We start from the raw sequence: 24,299 nt of genomic DNA on the forward strand, positions 1-24,299 counted from the left end.
GCCTTTTGAGAAAAAGAGAGATCCTGTATCTCTGAATCCCCTCCAGTAATTTTCTCACACTGATGTCATCCTTTGTTTCCTGCCTTAATCTTGCTGCCCTTCTTAAATAAAGGCACAACACCAGTCACCCTCCAATTTTCTTGAATCTTACCCATGGTTAAGAAAGATACAAAATAAATCTCGGTGTGTGCTCTGGAAACATCTTCCCTTACTGTCCACAACATGCTGTTCAGCCCTGGAGTGTAATTCAACTTTATGCAGCTCAAGATGACCAACACATCTTCTTTTGTAACATCAATATGTTTCAGGTCATCACTGTTCTCTTCACTGAATGCCCAAGTAAACACAGTTAAGAAGTATTCATTTAAGACCATCCATCTTGTGTAGCTCCACATATAGATGACTATACTGAACCTTGAGGGGAACTATATTACCGTTTTTCTCCAAACAGAAATATTTTTTAAAAAATTCTCCTTTATCTGATCTGCCAAGAATATCTCATGTCTTCTATTTCCACTCCTTATTTCTGCTCTTCAATGTCCCTTGTGTTCTCTAATCAAGCCAGACTTGCCATTGACTCCAACAGGAAGCTGTTGGCCTTAAACCTCCCTCCATCTCTGATGCCCTCCTGGTCTCTTTCACTTTTAATGGCTCCCTCTTGGCACACATCCATTTACCAGCAAACTGCCACTCTCAATCATCTGTTGCAAATTCCTATCTAATACCAAATCTCCAATTTAGAGCTTCAAAGTATGGGCAGCTGCTATATTTTTTCAACAACATCTTGCCTTCAGTGATCCAGAAATCGAACACTTTCTCTCCAACAGCATCCATCATGTGACACATTCATGGAAGATCACAAATCACCTGAACTGAGTTGCAATAACATCCATGGAAAAAGACCCTCAAATGTTTTTCTGCCTCTACCAGATAAATACATGAGACAATAACACAAATATCAACATCAAGAGACAGCAGTTTAATTACTTGCCTCAGAGAATTGAAAGGAATTTGTATTTTCTACTTAATTTATCACATTGAAAATTCACAGATTAAAAATTGGTTTTCTTCCCAAATAACATAACAGACAATCTGCAACCTTTTTCTGAGAGTTGAATATGACTGGCCGTGGCCATTAGTTCTGTTGCGATCAGTGGGATTAAGCCACATGGAGGGAAGTAAATAGAGAACACAAGCTCATCTACAGCCCAGTCCTTAAAAAGTTGAATGGAATTAAAAGTGGAGCCATGATGTGCTACAATTTAAACATGAGCATTCAGAGGCTGCACTGTCAGATATTACAAAAGAATGGAGACTTATGATAAATATGAACATGAAATTTTTAGTACCTTATGTTAGGTCTGCTTTGTTCATGAATGAGTGAGACAAACACCAGACTGAGTCGAAATCAGGGTTCTTTGTTCTTTATTACCGGATTGTAACACTTGCGACTAAACATGTTAGTCGGAGAATGCATTCTGCCGTTATCAGCAAAATGGTGATTTTTTATACCCTTGGATATGTGCTTAGAACATCATCATATCATTACTTGTCCAATGACTAAAACTGTTGCTATCCTTTCCCTGATAGCTTCCTGCCTCTCAATCCATCAATGTCTCTCTTATCTTGTAAGTACAAGGATGCATTCACATCTTGTTACAGCCCTGTACATTCCCATCTCATGATGTTTTACCTAACAGGAGTACAAGGACACTTCCCCTTCTTGTTACTGCCCTGTACAGGGTAACTCCCTACACATTCCCATCTCATGATGTTTTACCTTACACTTATCAAAATTATCAAATTGTGTCAAAATAAAAAGAAATTTAACAACACTATTTTCATTGGTAGCTGAAGAGTTCAAAGAAACGTATTCTCCCTCAACACATACATCATCAACAACTGAACCATCTTCAGAATCCCATGAGACACTGAAAAATAGACAAGCATCAACAACAAACACATCAGGAGAAAAACGTACAACAACAGAGGAATCGACAAGAACCGAACATTCACCACAAACCTCTGCAGGCCTAACAGTGGATACCTCAGAAAGTGTGTCTCCTGCTCACTCCCACATAACCTCAAGACAATTATCATTCATGACACCGACTTCAACACAGTCACTTTCTTCAAAGGAGAAAGAATCTTCAACAGTTGAATACTCGTCCGAAACACGGCTGCCAACTGAAGCATTCACAATCGAAACGACCTCTCACGAAACAAGAGCCAAAACTTCAGAATCGTCACCCACAGTGTATTCAACTCAAATCTATCCAAAAACATCAGATGTTTCATCAGAATCTGTGTCGAGACCAGAAACAAACTTAACGGCAGCAGCCTCATCACTGATGAAAGAGTCCTCAAGAGAAACATTCTCCACGTCATCGGAACATTCATCGAAAATTCAATCTTCTTCAGAGAGCCCTATAAGAACTGAAGTGTCTTCGATAGCTGAGTCCACATCACAAAGACATCCAACAACAAGCGAGGAATCATTATTGCCCACGCTTTCGACAACAGCACGTGAACGGACAGCAAAGTTCACCACGGGTATTGTGACGGCATCTGAAACTCACTTCACCACATCAACATCATCTTCTTCACCTCAGTCCTCATCGGAGAGCCATCCAACCTCCACTCAAGTAGCATCCACCACCAAACCTTCCTCGGAAACCCATCTGACAACACTGGAACACTCAACACAGCTCCATGGAAGCTCAACACAATCTTCAACTCTAACTGTCTCTCCTTCTCAATCATTCCAAACATCTTCATCACGGACATTGCTCACTGAATCCACATCAGAAGACAAATCAGCAGCGACAGAAGATACAGTGGTAACAGAAACTTCATCAGAACCCCACGCAATAACAGAGGTATCTTCGATCACGACACTCTCTTCAGAAGAACATTCCACATCTCATGAATCAACAATAACAAAACACACAACAGAAACCCATCCAAGCACCACACAACTTCCATCAGAAACTGCATCGCCATCACAAACCCATTTTACAGCCAGAACTTTACCTTTGCAAACTGAGAGCTCAGCAGGTATCTATTCTGAATCAACACGCGTCACATCTATCGGTCGATCTTCATCAACATACCATCCAACTACAGAAGTAACATCCAGCAATGCCCCATCCAGTGAAAGACATCACACACTTTCGCAGGAACCCACTACATCTGCATATCCAAGCAAAGCACAGGCTTCAACAGGAACTCTACTCACTTCAGAAACAAAGATAACATCAGCAATCCCAGAGGTAACCGAGACCCCTTCAGCAAAACACCCAAGCACACCAGGGCCATCATCCACCACAGAATCTTCAGCACATACACTGAAAAATAGACAAGCATCATCAACTTTGATGTCATCAGCAGAAACACGTACAACAATAGAGGAATCCACAAGAAATGAACATTCACCACAAACCTCTGCAGTCCCAACACAGATTACCTCAGAAAGTGTTTCTCCTGCTCACTCCCACATAACCACAAGACAATTAACATTCACGACACCGACTTCAACACAGTCTCTTTCTTCAAAGGAGAAAGAATCTTCAACAGTTGAATCCTCTTCAGAAACACGGCTGCCAACTGAAGCATTCACAATCGAAACGACCTCTCAGGAAACAAGAGCCAAAATTTCAGAATCGTCACCCACAGTGTATTCAACACAAATCTATCCAAAAACATCACATGTTGCATCAGAATCTGTGTCGAGACCAGAAACACATTTAACGGCAGCAGCCTCATCACTGATGACAGAGTCCTCAAGAGAAACATTCTCCACGTCAACGGAACATTCATCAAAAATTCAATCTTCTTCAGAGAGCCCTATACGAACTGAAGTGTCTTCGATAGCTGAGTTCACATCACAAAGACATCCAACAACAAGCGAGGAATCATCATTGCCCGCGCTTTCGACAACAGCACGTGAACGGACAGCAAAGTTCACCACGGGTATTGTGACGGCATCTGGAACTCACTTCACCACATCAACATCATCTTCTTCACCTCAGTCCTCATCAGAGAGCCATCCAACCACCACTCAAGTAGCATCCACCACCAAACCTTCCTTGGAAACCCATCTGACAACACTGGAGCACTCAACACAGCTCCATGGAAGCTCAACACAATCTTCAACTCTAACTGTCTCTCCCTCTCAAACATTCCACACATCTTCATCACGGTCATTGCTCACTGAATCCACATCAGAAGACAAATCAGCAGCGACAGAAGATACAGTGGTAACAGAAACTTCATCAGAACCCCACTCAATAACAGAGGTATCTTCGATCACGACACTCTCTTCAGAAGAACATTCCACATCTCATGAATCAAAAATAACTAAACACACAACAGAAACACATCCAAGCACCACAAAACTTCCATCAGAAACTGTATCGCCATCACAAACCCATTTTACAGCCACAACTTTACCTTTGCCAACTGTGAGCTCAGCAGGTATCTATTCTGAATCAACACACGTCACATCTATCGGTCGATCTTCATCAACATACCATACAACTACAGAACTAACATCCAACAAGGCCCCATCCAGTGAAACACATCGCACACTTTCGAAGGAACCCACTTCATCTGCATATCCAAGCAAAGCACAGGCTTCAACAGGAACTCTACTCACTTCAGAAACAAAGGTAACATCAGCAATCCCAGAGGTAACCGAGACCCCTTCAGGAAAATACTCAAGCACACCAGGGCCATCATCCACCACAGAATCTTCAGCACATACACTGAAAAGTAGAGAAGCATCATCAACTTTGACGTCTTCAGGAGAAACACGTACAACAATAGATGAATCCACAAGAAATGAACATTCACCACAAACCTCTGCAGTCCCAACACAGGTTACCTCAGAAAATGTGTCTCCTCCTCACTCCCACATAACCTCAAGACAATTAACATTCACGACACCGACTTCAACACAGTCTCTTTCTTCAAAGGAGAAAGTATCTTCAACAGTTGAATCCTCTTCAGAAACACGGCTGCCAACTGAAGCATTCACAATCAAAACGACCTCTCGCGAATACAGAGCCAAAACTTCAGAATCGTCACCCACAGTGTATTCAACTCAAATCTATCCAAAAACATCACAGGTTTCATCAGCATCTGTGTCGAGACCAGAAACAAACTTAACGGCAGCAGCCTCATCACTGATGACAGAGTCCTCAAGAGAAACATTCTCCACGTCAACGGAACATTCATCGAAAATTCAATCTTCTTCAGAGAGCCCTATAAGAACCGAAGTGCCTTCGATAGCTGAGTCCACATCACAAAGACATCCAACAACAAGCGAGGAATCATCATTGCCTACGCTTTCGACAACAGCACGTGAACGGACAGCAAAGGTCACCACGGGTATTGTGACAGCATCTGAAACTCAATTTACCACATCAACATCATCATCCTCACCTCAGTCCTCAGTGGAGAGCCATCCAACCTCCACTCAAGTAGCATCCACCACCAAACCTTCCTCGGAAACCCATCTGACAACACTGGAACACTCAACACAGCTCCATGGAAGCTCAACACAATCTTCAACTCTAACTGTCTCTCCCTCTCAAACATTCCACACATCTTCATCACGGTCATTGCTCACTGAATCCACATCAGAAGACAAATCAGCAGCGACAGAAGATACAGTGGTAACAGAAACTTCATCAGAACCCCACTCAATAACAGAGGTATCTTCGATCACGACACTCTCTTCAGAAGAACATTCCACATCTCATGAATCAAAAATAACTAAACACACAATAGAAACCCATCCAAGCTCCACACAACTTCCATCAGAAACTGTATCGCCATCACAAACCCATTTTACAACCACAACTTTACCTTTGCAAACTGAGAGCTCAGCAGGTATCTCTATTGAATCAATACACGTCACATCTATCGGTCGATCTTCATCAACATACCATCCCACTACAGAACTAACATCCAGCAATGCCCCATCCAGTGAAACATATCACACACTTTCGCAGGAACCAACTACATCTGCATATCCAAGCAAAGCACAGGCTTCAACAGGAACTCCACTCACTTCAGAAACAAAGGTAACATCAGCAATCCCAGAGGTAACCGAGACCCCTTCAGCAAAATACCCAAGCACAGCCGGGCCATCATCCACCACAGAATCTTCAGCACATACACTGAAAAATAGACAAGCATCATCAACTTTGACGTCATCAGCAGAAACACGTGCAACAATAGAGGAATCGACAAGAACCGAACATTCACCACAAACCTCTGCAGTCCCAACAAAGGTTACCACAGGAAGTGTGTCTCCTGCTCACTCCCACATAACCACAAGACAATTAACATTCACGACACTGACTTCAACACAGTCACTTTCTTCAAAGGAGAAAGAATCTTCAACAGTTGAATCCTTGTCCGAAACATGGCTGCCAACTGAAGCATTCACAATCAAAACGACCTCTCGCGAATACAGAGCCAAAACTTCAGATTCGTCACCCACAGAGTATTCAACTCAAATCTATCCAAAAACATCACAGGTTTCATCAGAATCTGTGTCGAGACCAGAAACAAACTTAACGGCAGCAGCCTCATCACTGATGACAGAGTCCTCAAGAGAAACATTCTTCACGTCATCGGAACATTCATCGAAAATTCAATCTTCTTCAGAGAGTCCTATAAGAACCGAAGTGTCTTCGATAGCTGAGTCCACATCACAAAGACATCCAACAACAAGCGAGGAATCATCATTGCCCACGCTTTCGACAACAGCACGTGAACGGACAGCAAAGATCACCACGGGTATTGTGACGGCATCTGAAACTCAATTCACCACATCAACATCATCATCCTCACCTCAGTCCTCAGTGGAGAGCCATCCAACCTCCACTCAAGTAGCAACCACCACCAAACCTTCCTCGGAAACCCATCTGACAACACTGGAACACTCAACACAGCTCCATGGAAGCTCAACACAATCGTCAACTCTAAATGTCTCTCCTTCTCAAACATTCCACACATCTTCATCACGGTCATTGCTCACTGAATCCACATCAGAAAACAAATCAGCAGCGACAGAAGATACAGTGGTAACAGAAACTTCATCAGAACCCCACTCATTAACAGAGGTATCTTCGATCACGACACTCTCTTCAGAAGAACATTCCACATCTCATGAATCAAAAATAACTAAACACACAATAGAAACCCATCAAAGCACCACAAAACTTCCATCAGAAACTGCATCGCCATCACAAACCCATTTTACAGCCAGAACTTTACCTTTTCAAACTGGGAGCTCAGTAGGTATCTATTCTGAATCAACACACGTCACATCTATCGGTCGATCTTCATCAACATACCATCCAACTACAGAAGTAACATCCAGCACTGCCCCATCCAGTGAAACACATCGCACACTTTCGCAGGAACCCACTACATCTACATATCCAAGCAAAGCACAGGCTTCAACAGGAACTCTACTCACTTCAGAAACAAAGGTAACATCAGCAATCCCAGAGGTAACCGAGACCCCTTCAGCAAAAGACCCAAGCACACCAGGGCCATCATCCACCACAGAATCTTCAGCACATACACTGAAAAATAGACAAGCATCATCAACTTTGATGTCATCAGCAGAAACACGTACAACAATAGAGGAATCCACAAGAAATGAACATTCACCACAAACCTCTGCAGTCCCAACACAGATTACCTCAGAAAGTGTTTCTCCTGCTCACTCCCACATAACCACAAGACAATTAACATTCACGACACCGACTTCAACACAGTCTCTTTCTTCAAAGGAGAAAGAATCTTCAACAGTTGAATCCTCTTCAGAAACACGGCTGCCAACTGAAGCATTCACAATCGAAACGACCTCTCAGGAAATTAGAGCCAAAATTTCAGAATCGTCACCCACAGTGTATTCAACTCAAATCTATCCAAAAACATCACATGTTACATCAGAATCTGTGTCGAGACCAGAAACACATTTAACGGCAGCAGCCTCATCACTGATGACAGAGTCCTCAAGAGAAACATTCTCCACGTCATCGGAACATTCATCGAAAATTCAATCTTCTTCAGAGAGCCCTATACGAACCGAAGTGTCTTCGATAGCTCAGTTCACATCACAAAGACATCCAACAACAAGCGAGGAATCATCATTGTCCGCGCTTTCGACAACAGCACGTGAATGGACAGCAAAGTTCATCACGGGTATTGTGACGGCATCTGAAACTCACTTCACCACATCAACATCATCTTCTTCACCTCAGTCCTCATCAGAGAGCCATCCAACCACCAGTCAAGTAGCATCCACCACCAAACCTTCCTTTGAAACCCATCTGACAACACTGGAGCACTCAACACAGCTCCATGGAAGCTCAACACAATCTTCAACTCTAACTGTCTCTCCCTCTCAAACAATCCACACATCTTCATCACGGTCATTGCTCACTGAATCCACATCAGAAGACAAATCAGCAGCGACAGAAGATACAGTGGTAACAGAAACTTCATCAGAACCCCACTCAATAACAGAGGTATCTTCGATCACGACACTCTCTTCAGAAGAACATTCCACATCTCATGAATCAAAAATAACTAAACACACAATAGAAACCCATCCAAGCTCCACACAACTTCCATCAGAAACTGCATCGCCATCACAAACCCATTTTACAGCCAGAACTTTACCTTTGCAAACTGAGAGCTCAGCAGGTATCTATTCTGAATCAACAAACGTCACATCTATCGGTCGATCTTCATCAACATACCATCCAACTACAGAAGTAACATCCAGCACAGCCCCGTCCAGTGAAAGACATCACACACTTTCGCAGGAACCCACTACATCTGCATATCCAAGCAAAGCACAGGCTTCAACAGGAACTCTACTCACTTCAGAAACAAAGGTAACATCAGCAATCCCAGAGGTAACCGAGACCCCTTCAGCAAAATACCCAAGCACACCAGGGCCATCATCCACCACAGAATCTTCAGCACATACACTGAAAAGTAGACAAGCATCATCAACTTTGACATCATCAGCAGAAACACGTACAACAATAGAGGAATCCACAAGAAATGAACATTCACCACAAACCTCTGCAGTCCCAACACAGGTTACCTCAGAAAGTGTGTCTCCTGCTCACTCCCACATAACCTCAAGACAATTAACATTCACGACACCGACTTCAACACAGTCTCTTTATTCAAAGGAGAAAGAATCTTCAACAGTTGAATCATCTTCTGATACACGGCTGCCAACTGAAGCATTCACAATCAAAACGAGCTCTCACGAATACAGAGCCAAAACTTCAAATTCGTCACCCACAGAGTATTCAACTCAAATCTATCCAAAAACATCACAGGTTTCATCAGCATCTGTGTCGAGACCAGAAACAAACTTAACGGCAGCAGCCTCATCATTGATGACAGAGTCCTCAAGAGAAACATTCTCCACGTCATCGGAACATTCATCGAAAATTCAATCTTCTTCAGAGAGCCCTATAAGACCTGAAGTGTCTTCGATAGCTGAGTCCACATCACAAAGACATCCAACAACAAGTGAGGAATCATCATTGCCCACGCTTTCGACAACAGCACGTGAACGGACAGCAAAGTTCACCACGGGTAGTGTGACGGCATCTGAAACTCACTTCACCACATCAAGATCATCTTCTTCACCTCAGTCCTCAGAGGAGAGCCATCCAACCTCCACTCAAGTAGCATCCACCACCAAACCTTCCTCGGAAACCCATCTGACAACACTGGAACACTCAACACAGCTCCATGGAAGCTCAACACAATCTTCATCTCTAACTGTCCCTCCTTCTCAATCATTCCAAACATCTTCATCACGGTCATTGCTCACTGAATCCACATCAGAAGACAAATCAGCAGCGACAGAAGATACAGTGGTAACAGAAACTTCATCAGAACCCCACTCAATAACAGAGGTATCTTCGATCACGACACTCTCTTCAGAAGAACATTCCACATCTCATGAATCAAAAATAACTAAACTCACAATAGAAACCCATCCAAGCACCACACAACTTCCATCAGAAACTGCATCGCCATCACAAACCCATTTTACAGCCAGAACTTTACCTTTGCAAACTGAGAGCTCAGCAGGTATCTATTCTGAATCAACACACGTCACATCTATCGGTCAATCTTCATCAACATACCATCCAACTACAGAAGTAACATCCAGCAATGCCCCATCCAGTGAAACACATCGCACACTTTCGAAGGAACCCACTTCATTTGCATATCCAAGCAAAGCACAGGCTTCAACAGGAACTCTACTCACTTCAGAATCAAAGGTATCACCAGCGATCCCAGAGGTAACCGAGACCCCTTCAGCAAAATACCCAAGCACACCAGGGCCATCATCCACCACAGAATCTTCAGCACATACACTGAAAAATAGACAAGCATCATCAACTTTGACGTCATCAGCAGAAACACGTGCAACAATAGAGGAATCGACAAGAACCGAACTTTCACCACAAACCTCTGCAGTCCCAACACAGGTTACCACAGGAAGTGTGTCTCCTGCACACTCCCAAATAACCTCAAGACAATTAACATTCATGACACCGACTTCAACACAGTCAATTTCTTCAAAGGAGAAAGAAACTTCAACAGTTGAATCCTCGTCCGAAACGCGGCTCCCAACTGAAGCATTCACAATCAAAACGACCTCTCGCGAATACAGAGCCAAAACTTCAGAATCGTCACCCACAGTGTATTCAACACAAATCTATCCAAAAACATCACATGTTTCATCAGAATCTGTGTCGAGACCAGAAAGAAACTTAACGGCAGCAGCCTCATCACTGATGACAGAGTCCTCAAGAGAAACATTCTCCACGTCAACGGAACATTCATCGAAAATTCAATCTTCTTCAGAGAGCCCTATAAGAACCGAAGTATCTTCGATTGCTGAGTCCACATCACAAAGACATCCAACAACAAGCGAGGAATCCTCATTGCCCGCGCTTTCGACAACAGCACGTGAACAGACAGCAAAGCTCACCACGGGTATTGTGACGGCATCTGAAACTCACTTCACCACATCAACGTCATCTTCTTCACCTCAGTCCCCATCGGAGAGCCATCCAACCTCCACTCAAGTAGCATCCATGACCAAACCTTCCTCGGAAACCCATCTGACAACACTGGAGCACTCTACACAGCTCCATGGAAGCTCAACACAACCTTCATCCCTAATTGTCCCTCCCTCTCAATCATTCCACACATCTTCATCATGGTCATTGCCCACTGAATCCACATCAGGATACAAATCTGCAGCGACAGAAGATACAATAGTAACAGAAACTTCATCAGAACCCCACTCAATAACAGAAGTTTCTTCGATCACGACACTCTCTTCAGAAGAACATTCCAAATCTCATGAATCAACAATAACAAAACACACAACAGAAACCCATCCAAGCACCACACAACTTCCATCAGAAACTGTATCTCCATCACAAACCCATTTTACAGCCACAACTTTACCTTTGCAAAGTGAGAGCTCAGCAGGTATCTATTCTGAATCAACACACGTCACATCTATCGGTCGATCTTCATCAACATACCATCCCACTACAGAAGTAACATCCAGCAATGCCCCGTCCAGTGAAAGACAACACACACTTTCGCAGGAACCCACTACATCTGCATATCCAAGCAAAGCACAGGCTTCAACAGGAACTCTACTCACTTCAGAAACAAAGGTAACATCAGCAATCCCAGAGGTAACCGAGACCCCTTCAGCAAAATACCCAAGCACACCAGGGCCATCATCCACCACAGAATCTTCAGCACATACACTGAAAAACAGACAAGCATCATCAACTTTGACGTCTTCAGGAGAAACACATACAACAATAGATGAATCCAGAAGAACCGAACATTCACCACAAACCTCTGCAGGCTTAACAGAGGTTACCTCAGAAAGTGTGTCTCCTGCGCACTCCCACATAACCTCAAGACAATTAACATTCACAACACCGACTTCAACACAGTCTCTTTCTTCAAAGGAGATAGAATCTTCAACAGTTGAATTCTCTTCAGAAACACGGCTGCAAACTGAAGCATTCACAATCAAAACGACCTCTCGCGAAACCAGAGCCAAAACTTCAGAATCGTCACCCACAGAGTATTCAACTCAAATCTATCCAAAAACATCACATTTTTCATCAGAATCTGTGTCGAGACCAGAAGCACACTTAACGGCAGCAGCCTCATCACTGATGACAGAGTCCTCAAGAGAAACATTCTCCACGTCATCGGAACATTCATCGAAAATTCAATCTTCTTCAGAGAGCCCTATAAGAACCGAAGTATCTTCCATAGCTGAGTCCACATCACAAAGACATCCAACAACAAGCGAGGAATCATCATTGCCCGCGCTTTCGACAACAGCACGTGAACGGACAGCAAAGTTCACCACGGGTATTGTGACGGCAACTGAAACTCACTCCTTCACATCAACATCATCTTCTTCACCTCAGTCCTCATCGGAGAGCCATCCAACCTCCACTCAAGTAGCATCCACAACCAAACCTTCCTCGGAAACCCATCTGATAACACTGGAACACTCAACACACCTCCATGGAAGCTCAACACAATCTTCAACTCTAACTGTCTCTCCCTCTCAAACATTCCACACATCTTCATCACGGTCATTGCTCACTGAATCCACATCAGAAAACAAATCAGCAGCGACAGAAGATACAGTGGTAACAGAAACTTCATCAGAACCCCACTCATTAACAGAGGTATCTTCGATCACGACACTCCCTTCAGAAGAACATTCCACATCTCATGAATCAACAATAACAAAACACACAACAGAAACCCATCCAAGCACCACACAACTTCTATCAGAAACTGCATTGCCATCACAAACCCATTTAACAGCCACAACTTTATCTTTTAAAACTGGGAGCTCAGTAGGTATCTATTCTGAATCAACACACGTCACATCTATCGGTCGATCTTCATCAACATACCATCCAACTACAGAACTAACATCCAGCAATGCCCCATCCAGTGAAACACATCGCACACTTTCGAAGGAACCCACTTCATCTGCATATCCAAGCAAAGTACAGGCTTCAACAGGAACTCTACTCACTTCAGAAACAAAGGTAACATCAGCAATCCCAGAGGTAACCGAGACCCCTTTAGCAAAATACTCAAGCACACCAGGGACATCATCCACCACAGAATCTTCAGCACATACACTGAAAAGTAGAGAAGCATCATCAATTTTGACGTCATTAGCAGAAACACATACAACAATAGAGGAATCGACTAGAACCGAACATTCACCACAAACCTCTGCAGTCCCAACACAGGTTACCTCAGAAAGTGTGTCTCCTCCTCACTCCCACATAACCTCAAGACAATTAACATTCACGACACCGACTTCAACACAGTCTCTTTCTTCAAAGGAGAAAGAATCTTCAACAGTTGAATCCTCTTCAGAAACACGAATGCCAACTGAAGCATTCACAATCGAAACGACCTCTCAGGAAACAAGAGCCAAAATTTCAGAATCGTCACCCACAGAGTATTCAACTCAAATCTATCCAAAAACATCACAGGGTTCATCAGAATCTGTGTCGAGACCAGAAACAAACTTAACGGCAGCAGCCTCATCACTGATGACAGAGTCCTCAAGAGAAACATTCTCCACGTCATCGGAACATTCATCGAAAATTCAATCTTCTTCAGAGAGCCCTATAAGAACTGAAGTGTCTTCGATAGCTGAGTCCACATCACAAAGACATCCAACAACAAGCGAGGAATCATTATTGCCCATGCTTTCGACAACAGCACGTGAACGGACAGCAAAGTTCACCACGGGTATTGTGACGGCATCTGAAACTCACTTCACCACATCAACATCATCATCCTCACCTCAGTCCTCAGTGGAGAGCCATCCAACCTCCACTCAAGTAGCATCCACCACCAAACCTTCCTCGGAAACCCATCTGACAACACTGGAACACTCAACACAGCTCCATGGAAGCTCAACACAATCGTCAACTCTAAATGTCTCTCCTTCTCAAACATTCCACACATCTTCATCACGGTCATTGCTCACTGAATCCACATCAGAAAACAAATCAGCAGCGACAGAAGATACAGTGGTAACAGAAACTTCATCAGAACCCCACTCATTAACAGAGGTATCTTCGATCACGACACTCTCTTCAGAAGAACATTCCACATCTCATGAATCAAAAATAACTAAACATACAACAGAAACCCATCCAAGCACCACACAACTTCCATCAGAAACTGCATCGCCATCACAAACCCATTTTACAGCCAGAACTTTACCTTTGCAAACTGAGAGCTCAGCAGGTATCTATTCTGAATCAAAACACGTCACATCTATCGGTCGATCTTCATCAACATACCATCCAACTACAGAAGTAAAATCCAGGACTGCCCCGTCCAGTGAAAGACATCACACACTTTCACAGGAACCCACTACATCTGCATATCCAAGCAAAGCACAGGCTTCAACAGGAACTCTACTCACTTCAGAAACAAAGATAACATCAGCAATCCCAGAGGTAACCGAGACCCCTTCAGCAAAATACCCAAGCACACCAGGGCCATCATCCACCACAGAATCTTCAGCACATACACTGAAAAATAGACAATCATCATCAACTTTGACGTCATCAGCAGAAACACGTACAACAATAGAGGAATCCACAAGAAATGAACATTCACCACAAACCTCTGCAGTCCCAACACAGATTACCTCAGAAAGTGTTTCTCCTGCTCACTCCCACATAACCACAAGACAATTAATATTCACGACACCGACTTCAACACAGTCTCTTTCTTCAAAGGAGAAAGAATCTTCAACAGTTGAATCCTCTTCAGAAACACGGCTGCCAACTGAAGCATTCACAATCGAAACGACCTCTCAGGAAACAAGAGCCAAAATTTCAGAATCGTCACCCACAGTGTATTCAACACAAATCTATCCAAAAACAACACATGTTGCATCAGAATCTGTGTCGAGACCAGAAACACATTTAACGGCAGCAGCCTCATCACTGATGACAGAGTCCTCAAGAGAAACATTCTCCACGTCAACGGAACATTCATCGAAAATTCAATCTTCTTCAGAGAGCCCTATACGAACCGAAGTGTCTTCGATAGCTGAGTTCACATCACAAAGACATCCAACAACAAGCGAGGAATCATCATTGCCCGCGCTTTCGACAACAGCACGTGAACGGACAGCAAAGTTCACCACGGGTATTGTGACGGCATCTGAAACTCACTTCACCACATCAACATCATCTTCTTCACCTCAGTCCTCATCGGAGAGCCATCCAACCACCACTCAAGTAGCATCCACCACCAAACCTTCCTTGGAAACCCATCTGACAACACTGGAGCACTCAACACAGCTCCATGGAAGCTCAACACAATCTTCAACTCTAACTGTCCCTCCCTCTCAAACATTCCACACATCTTCATCACGGTCATTGCTCACTGAATCCACATCAGAAAACAAATCAGCAGCGACAGAAGATACAGTGGTAACAGAAACTTCATCAGAACCCCACTCAATAACAGAGGTATCTTCGATCACGACACTCTCTTCAGAAGAACATTCCACATCTCATGAATCAAAAATAACTAAACACACAATAGAAACCCATCCAAGCACCACAAAACTTCCATCAGAAACTGCATCGCCATCACAAACCCATTTGACAGCCACAACTTTACCTTTGCAAACTGAGAGCTCAGCAGGTATCTATTCTGAATCAACACACGTCACATCTATCGGTCGATCTTCATCAAAACACCATCCAACTACAGAACTAACATCCAGCAATACCCCATCCAGTGAAACATATCACACACTTTCGCAGGAACCAACTACATCTGCATATCCAAGCAAAGCACATGCTTCAACAGGAACTCTACTCACTTCAGAAACAAAGGTAACATCAGCAATCCCAGAGGTAACCGAGACCCCTTCAGCAAAATACCCAAGCACACCAGGGCCATCATCCACCACAGAATCTTCAGCACATACACTGAAAAGTAGAGAAGCATCATCAATTTTGACGTCATCAGCAGAAACACATACAACAATAGAGGAATCGACTAGAACCGAACATTCACCACAAACCTCTGCAGTCCCAACACAGGTTACCTCAGAAAGTGTGTCTCCTGCTCACTCCCACATAACCTCAAGACAATTAACATTCACGACACCGACTTCAACACAGTCTCTTTCTTCAAAGGAGAAAGAATCTTCAACAGTTGAATCCTCTTCAGAAACACGGTTGCCATCTGAAGCATTCACAATCAAAACGACCTCTCGCGAATACAGAGCCAAAACTTCAGAATCATCACCCACAGAGTATTCAACTCAAATCTATCCAAAAACATCACAGCTTTCATCAGCATCTGTGTCGAGACCAGAAACAAACTTAACGGCAGCAGCCTCATCACTGATGACAGAGTCCTCAAGAGAAACATTCTCCACGTCATCGGAACATTCATCGAAAATTCAATCTTCTTCAGAGAGCCCTATAAGAACCGAAGTGCCTTCGATAGCTGAGTCCACATCACAAAGACATCCAACAACAAGCGAGGAATCATCATTGCCCACGCTTTCGACAACAGCACGTGAACGGACAGCAAAGTTCACCACGGGTATTGTGACGGCATCTGAAACTCACTTCACCACATCAACATCATCTTCTTCACCTCAGTCCTCATCGGAGAGCCATCCAACCTCCACTCAAGTAGCATCCACCACCAAACGTTCCTCGGAAACCCATCTGACAACACTGGAACACTCAACACAGCTCCATGGAAGCTCAACACAACCTTCATCCCTAAATGTCCCTCCCTCTCAATCATTCCACACATCTTCATCATGGTCATTGCCCACTGAATCCACATCAGGATACAAATCTGCAGCGACAGAAGATACAATAGTAACAGAAACTTCATCAGAACCCCACTCAATAACAGAGGTATCTTCGATCACGACACTCTCTTCAGAAGAACATTCCAAATCTCATGAATCAACAATAACAAAACACACAACAGAAACCCATCCAAGCACCTCACAACTTCCATCAGAAACTGTATCTCCATCACAAACCCATTTTACAGCCACAACTTTACCTTTGCAAAGTGAGAGCTCAGCAGGTATCTATTCTGAATCAACACACGTCACATCTATCGGTCGATCTTCATCAAAACACCATCCCACTACAGAACTAACATCCAGCAATACCCCATCCAGTGAAACATATCACACACTTTCGCAGGAACCAACTACATCTGCATATCCAAGCAAAGCACAGGCTTCAACAGGAACTCTACTCACTTCAGAAACAAAGATAACATCAGCAATCCCAGAGGTAACCGAGACCCCTTTAGCAAAATACCCAAGCACACCAGGGCCATCATCCACCACAGAATCTTCAGCACATACACTGAAAAATAGACAAGCATCATCAACTTTGATGTCATCAGCAGAAACACGTACAACAATAGAGGAATCCACAAGAAATGAACATTCACCACAAACCTCTGCAGTCCCAACACAGATTACCTCAGAAAGTGTTTCTCCTGCTCACTCCCACATAACCACAAGACAATTAACATTCACGACACCGACTTCAACACAGTCTCTTTCTTCAAAGGAGAAAGAATCTTCAACAGTTGAATCCTCTTCAGAAACACGGCTGCCAACTGAAGCATTCACAATCGAAACAACCTCTCAGGAAACAAGAGCCAAAATTTCAGAATCGTCACCCACAGTGTATTCAACACAAATCTATTCAAAAACATCACATGTTGCATCAGAATCTGTGTCGAGACCAGAAACACATTTAACGGCAGCAGCCTCATCACTGATGACAGAGTCCTCAAGAGAAACATTCTCCACGTCAACGGAACATTCATCGAAAATTCAATCTTCTTCAGAGAGCCCTATAAGAACCGAAGTGTCTTCGATAGCTGAGTTCACATCACAAAGACATCCAACAACAAGCGAGGAATCATCATTGCCCGCGCTTTCGACAACAGCACGTGAATGGACAGCAAAGTTCACCACGGGTATTGTGACGGCATCTGAAACTCACTTCACCACATCAACATCATCTTCTTCACCTCAGTCCTCATCGGAGAGCCATCCAACCACCACTCAAGTAGCATCCACCACCAAACCTTCCCTGGAAACCCATCTGACAACACTGGAGCACTCAACACAGCTCCATGGAAGCTCAACACAATCTTCAACTCTAACTGTCTCTCCCTCTCAAACATTCCACACATCTTCATCACGGTCATTGCTCACTGAATCCACATCAGAAGACAAATCAGCAGCGACAGAAGATACAGTGGTAACAGAAACTTCATCAGAACCCCACTCAATAACAGAGGTATCTTCGATCACGACACTCTCTTCAGAAGAACATTCCACATCTCATGAATCAAAAATAACTAAACACACAATAGAAACCCATCCAAGCACCTCACAACTTCCATCAGAAACTGTATCTCCATCACAAACCCATTTTACAGCCACAACTTTACCTTTGCAAAGTGAGAGCTCAGCAGGTATCTATTCTGAATCAACACACGTCACATCTATCGGTCGATCTTCATCAAAACACCATCCCACTACAGAACTAACATCCAGCAATACCCCATCCAGTGAAACATATCACACACTTTCGCAGGAACCAACTACATCTGCATATCCAAGCAAAGCACAGGCTTCAACAGGAACTCTACTCACTTCAGAAACAAAGATAACATCAGCAATCCCAGAGGTAACCGAGACCCCTTTAGCAAAATACCCAAGCACACCAGGGCCATCATCCACCACAGAATCTTCAGCACATACACTGAAAAATAGACAAGCATCATCAACTTTGATGTCATCAGCAGAAACACGTACAACAATAGAGGAATCCACAAGAAATGAACATTCACCACAAACCTCTGCAGTCCCAACACAGATTACCTCAGAAAGTGTTTCTCCTGCTCACTCCCACATAACCACAAGACAATTAACATTCACGACACCGACTTCAACACAGTCTCTTTCTTCAAAGGAGAAAGAATCTTCAACAGTTGAATCCTCTTCAGAAACACGGCTGCCAACTGAAGCATTCACAATCGAAACAACCTCTCAGGAAACAAGAGCCAAAATTTCAGAATCGTCACCCACAGTGTATTCAACACAAATCTATTCAAAAACATCACATGTTGCATCAGAATCTGTGTCGAGACCAGAAACACATTTAACGGCAGCAGCCTCATCACTGATGACAGAGTCCTCAAGAGAAACATTCTCCACGTCAACGGAACATTCATCGAAAATTCAATCTTCTTCAGAGAGCCCTATAAGAACCGAAGTGTCTTCGATAGCTGAGTTCACATCACAAAGACATCCAACAACAAGCGAGGAATCATCATTGCCCGCGCTTTCGACAACAGCACGTGAATGGACAGCAAAGTTCACCACGGGTATTGTGACGGCATCTGAAACTCACTTCACCACATCAACATCATCTTCTTCACCTCAGTCCTCATCGGAGAGCCATCCAACCACCACTCAAGTAGCATCCACCACCAAACCTTCCCTGGAAACCCATCTGACAACACTGGAGCACTCAACACAGCTCCATGGAAGCTCAACACAATCTTCAACTCTAACTGTCTCTCCCTCTCAAACATTCCACACATCTTCATCACGGTCATTGCTCACTGAATCCACATCAGAAGACAAATCAGCAGCGACAGAAGATACAGTGGTAACAGAAACTTCATCAGAACCCCACTCAATAACAGAGGTATCTTCGATCACGACACTCTCTTCAGAAGAACATTCCACATCTCATGAATCAAAAATAACTAAACACACAATAGAAACCCATCCAAGCACCACAAAACTTCCATCAGAAACTGCATCGCCATCACAAACCCATTTGACAGCCACAACTTTACCTTTGCAAACTGAGAGCTCAGCAGGTATCTATTCTGAATCAACACACGTCACATCTATCGGTCGATCTTCATCAACATACCATCCAACTACAGAACTAACATCCAGCAATGCCCCATCTAGTGAAACACATCGCACACTTTCGAAGGAACCCACTTCATTTGCATATCCAAGCAAAGCACAGGCTTCAACAGGAACTCTACTCACTTCAGAAACAAAGGTAACATCAGCAATCCCAGAGGTAACCGAGACCCCTTCAGCAAAATACCCAAGCACACCAGGGCCATCATCCACCACAGAATCTTCAGCACATACACTGAAAAGTAGAGAAGCATCATCAATTTTGACGTCATCAGCAGAAACACACACAACAATAGAGGAATCGACTAGAACCGAACATTCACCACAAACCTCTGCAGTCCCAACACAGGTTACCTCAGAAAGTGTGTCTCCTGCTCACTCCCACATAACCACAAGACAATTAACATTCACGACACCGACTTCAACACAGTCACTTTCTTCAAAGGAGAAAGAATCTTCAACAGTTGAATCCTCTTCAGAAACACGGCTGCCAACTGAAGCATTCACAATCAAAACGACCTCTCAGGAAACAAGAGCCAAAATTTCAGAATCGTCACCCACAGTGTATTCAACTCAAATCTATCCAAAAACATCACAGGTTTCATCAGAATCTGTGTCGAGACCAGAAACAAACTTAACGGCAGCAGCCTCATCACTGATGACAGAGTCCTCAAGAGAAACAATCTCCACGTCATCGGAACATTCATCGAAAATTCAATCTTCTTCAGAGAGCCCTATAAGAACTGAAGTGTCTTCGATAGCTGAGTCCACATCACAAAGACATCCAACAACAAGCGAGGAATCATCATTGCCCACGCTTTCGACAACAGCACGTGAACGGACAGCAAAGATCACCACGGGTATTGTGACGGCATCTGAAACTCAATTCACCACATCAAAATCATCATCCTCACCTCAGTCCTCAGTGGAGAGCCATCCAACCTCCACTCAAGTAGCATCCACCACCAAACCTTCCTCGGAAACCCATCTGACAACACTGGAACACTCAACACATCTCCATGGAAGCTCAACACAATCGTCAACTCTAAATGTCTCTCCTTCTCAAACATTCCACACATCTTCATCACGGTCATTGCTCACTGAATCCACATCAGAAAACAAATCAGCAGCGACAGAAGATACAGTGGTAACAGAATCTTCATCAGAACCCCACTCAATAACAGAGGTATCTTCGATCACGACACTCTCTTCAGAAGAACATTCCACATCTCATGAATCAAAAATAACTAAACTCACAATAGAAACCCATCCAAGCACCACACAACTTCCATCAGAAACTGCATCGCCATCACAAACCCATTTTACAGCCAGAACTTTACCTTTGCCAACTGTGAGCTCAGCAGGTATCTATTCTGAATCAACACACGTCACATCTATCGGTCAATCTTCATCAACATACCATCCAACTACAGAAGTAACATCCAGGACTGCCCCGTCCAGTGAAAGACATCACACACTTTCACAGGAACCCACTACATCTGCATATCCAAGCAAAGCACAGGCTTCAACAGGAACTCTACTCACTTCAGAAACAAAGATAACATCAGCAATCCCAGAGGTAACCGAGACCCCTTTAGCAAAATACCCAAGCACACCAGGGCCATCATCCACCACAGAATCTTCAGCACATACACTGAAAAATAGACAAGCATCATCAACTTTGATGTCATCAGCAGAAACACGTACAACAATAGAGGAATCCACAAGAAATGAACATTCACCACAAACCTCTGCAGTCCCAACACAGATTACCTCAGAAAGTGTTTCTCCTGCTCACTCCCACATAACCACAAGACAATTAACATTCACGACACCGACTTCAACACAGTCTCTTTCTTCAAAGGAGAAAGAATCTTCAACAGTTGAATCCTCTTCAGAAACACGGCTGCCAACTGAAGCATTCACAATCGAAACGACCTCTCAGGAAGCAAGAGCCAAAATTTCAGAATCGTCACCCACAGTGTATTCAACACAAATCTATTCAAAAACATCACATGTTGCATCTGAATCTGTGTCGAGACCAGAAACACATTTAACGGCAGCAGCCTCATCACTGATGACAGAGTCCTCAAGAGAAACATTCTCCACGTCAACGGAACATTTATCGAAAATTCAATCTTCTTCAGAGAGCCCTATACGAACCGAAGTGTCTTCAATAGCTGAGTTCACATCACAAAGACATCCAACAACAAGCGAGGAATCATCATTGCCCGCGCTTTCGACAACAGCACGTGAATGGACAGCAAAGTTCACCACGGGTATTGTGACGGCATCTGAAACTCACTTCACCACATCAACATCATCTTCTTCACCTCAGTCCTCATCGGAGAGCCATCCAACCACCACTCAAGTAGCATCCACCACCAAACCTTCCTTGGAAACCCATCTGACAACACTGGAGCACTCAACACAGCTCCATGGAAGCTCAACACAATCTTCAACTCTAACTGTCTCTCCCTCTCAAACATTCCACACATCTTCATCACGGTCATTGCTCACTGAATCCACATCAGAAGACAAATCAGCAGCGACAGAAGATACAGTGGTAACAGAAACTTCATCAGAACCCCACTCAATAACAGAGGTATCTTCGATCACGACACTCTCTTCAGAAGAACATTCCACATCTCATGAATCAAAAATAACTAAACACACAATAGAAACCCATACAAGCACCACAAAACTTCCATCAGAAACTGCATCGCCATCACAAACCCATTTGACAGCCACAACTTTACCTTTGCAAACTGAGAGCTCAGCAGGTATCTATTCTGAATCAACACACGTCACATCTATCGGTCGATCTTCATCAACATACCATCCAACTACAGAACTAACATCCAGCAATGCCCCATCCAGTGAAACACATCGCACACTTTCGAAGGAACCCACTTCATTTGCATATCCAAGCAAAGCACAGGCTTCAACAGGAACTCTACTCACTTCAGAAACAAAGGTAACATCAGCAATCCCAGAGGTAACCGAGACCCCTTCAGCAAAATACCCAAGCACACCAGGGCCATCATCCACCACAGAATCTTCAGCACATACACTGAAAAGTAGAGAAGCATCATCAATTTTGACGTCATCAGCAGAAACACATACAACAATAGAGGAATCGACTAGAACCGAACATTCACCACAAACCTCTGCAGTCCCAACACAGGTTACCTCAGAAAGTGTGTCTCCTGCTCACTCCCACATAACCTCAAGACAATTAACATTCACGACACCGACTTCAACACAGTCACTTTCTTCAAAGGAGAAAGAATCTTCAACAGTTGAATCCTCTTCAGAAACACGGCTGCCAAGTGAAGCATTCACAATCAAAACGACCTCTCAGGAAACAAGAGCCAAAATTTCAGAATCGTCACCCACAGTGTATTCAACTCAAATCTATCCAAAAACATCACAGGTTTCATCAGAATCTGTGTCGAGACCAGAAACACATTTAACGGCAGCAGCCTCATCACTGATGACAGAGTCCTCAAGAGAAACATTCTCCACGTCATCGGAACATTCATCGAAAATTCAATCTTCTTCAGAGAGCCCTATAAGAACTGAAGTGTCTTCGATAGCTGAGTCCACATCACAAAGACATCCAACAACAAGCGAGGAATCATCATTGCCCACGCTTTCGACAACAGCACGTGAACGGACAGCAAAGTTCACCACGGGTATTGTGACGGCATCTGAAACTCACTTCACCACATCAACATCATCTTCTTCACCTCAGTCCTCATCGGAGAGCCATCCAACCTCCACTCAAGTAGCATCCACCACCAAACGTTCCTCGGAAACCCATCTGACAACACTGGAACACTCAACACAGCTCCATGGAAGCTCAACACAACCTTCATCCCTAAATGTCCCTCCCTCTCAATCATTCCACACATCTTCATCATGGTCATTGCCCACTGAATCCACATCAGGATACAAATCTGCAGCGACAGAAGATACAATAGTAACAGAAACTTCATCAGAACCCCACTCAATAACAGAGGTATCTTCGATCACGACACTCTCTTCAGAAGAACATTCCAAATCTCATGAATCAACAATAACAAAACACACAACAGAAACCCATCCAAGCACCTCACAACTTCCATCAGAAACTGTATCTCCATCACAAACCCAT

General features: G+C 43.7%; 1 protein-coding gene across 1 annotated transcript in view; it reads left to right on the plus strand.

The window, feature by feature from the left end:
- The window catches only part of LOC138752968 (mucin-3B-like), a 64,130-nt gene that overhangs the window by 18,813 nt on the left and 21,018 nt on the right, over positions 1 to 24,299 (plus strand). The window contains exon 2 of the mRNA XM_069915568.1: positions 1,852 to 24,164. Coding sequence (XP_069771669.1) covers positions 1,852 to 24,164 — 22,313 coding nt within the window. The remainder of the gene's footprint in view (positions 1 to 1,851; positions 24,165 to 24,299) is intronic.

Source organism: Narcine bancroftii, chromosome 2, assembly GCF_036971445.1.
Source record: "Narcine bancroftii isolate sNarBan1 chromosome 2, sNarBan1.hap1, whole genome shotgun sequence".
NCBI classification, from domain to species: Eukaryota; Metazoa; Chordata; class Chondrichthyes; order Torpediniformes; family Narcinidae; genus Narcine; species Narcine bancroftii.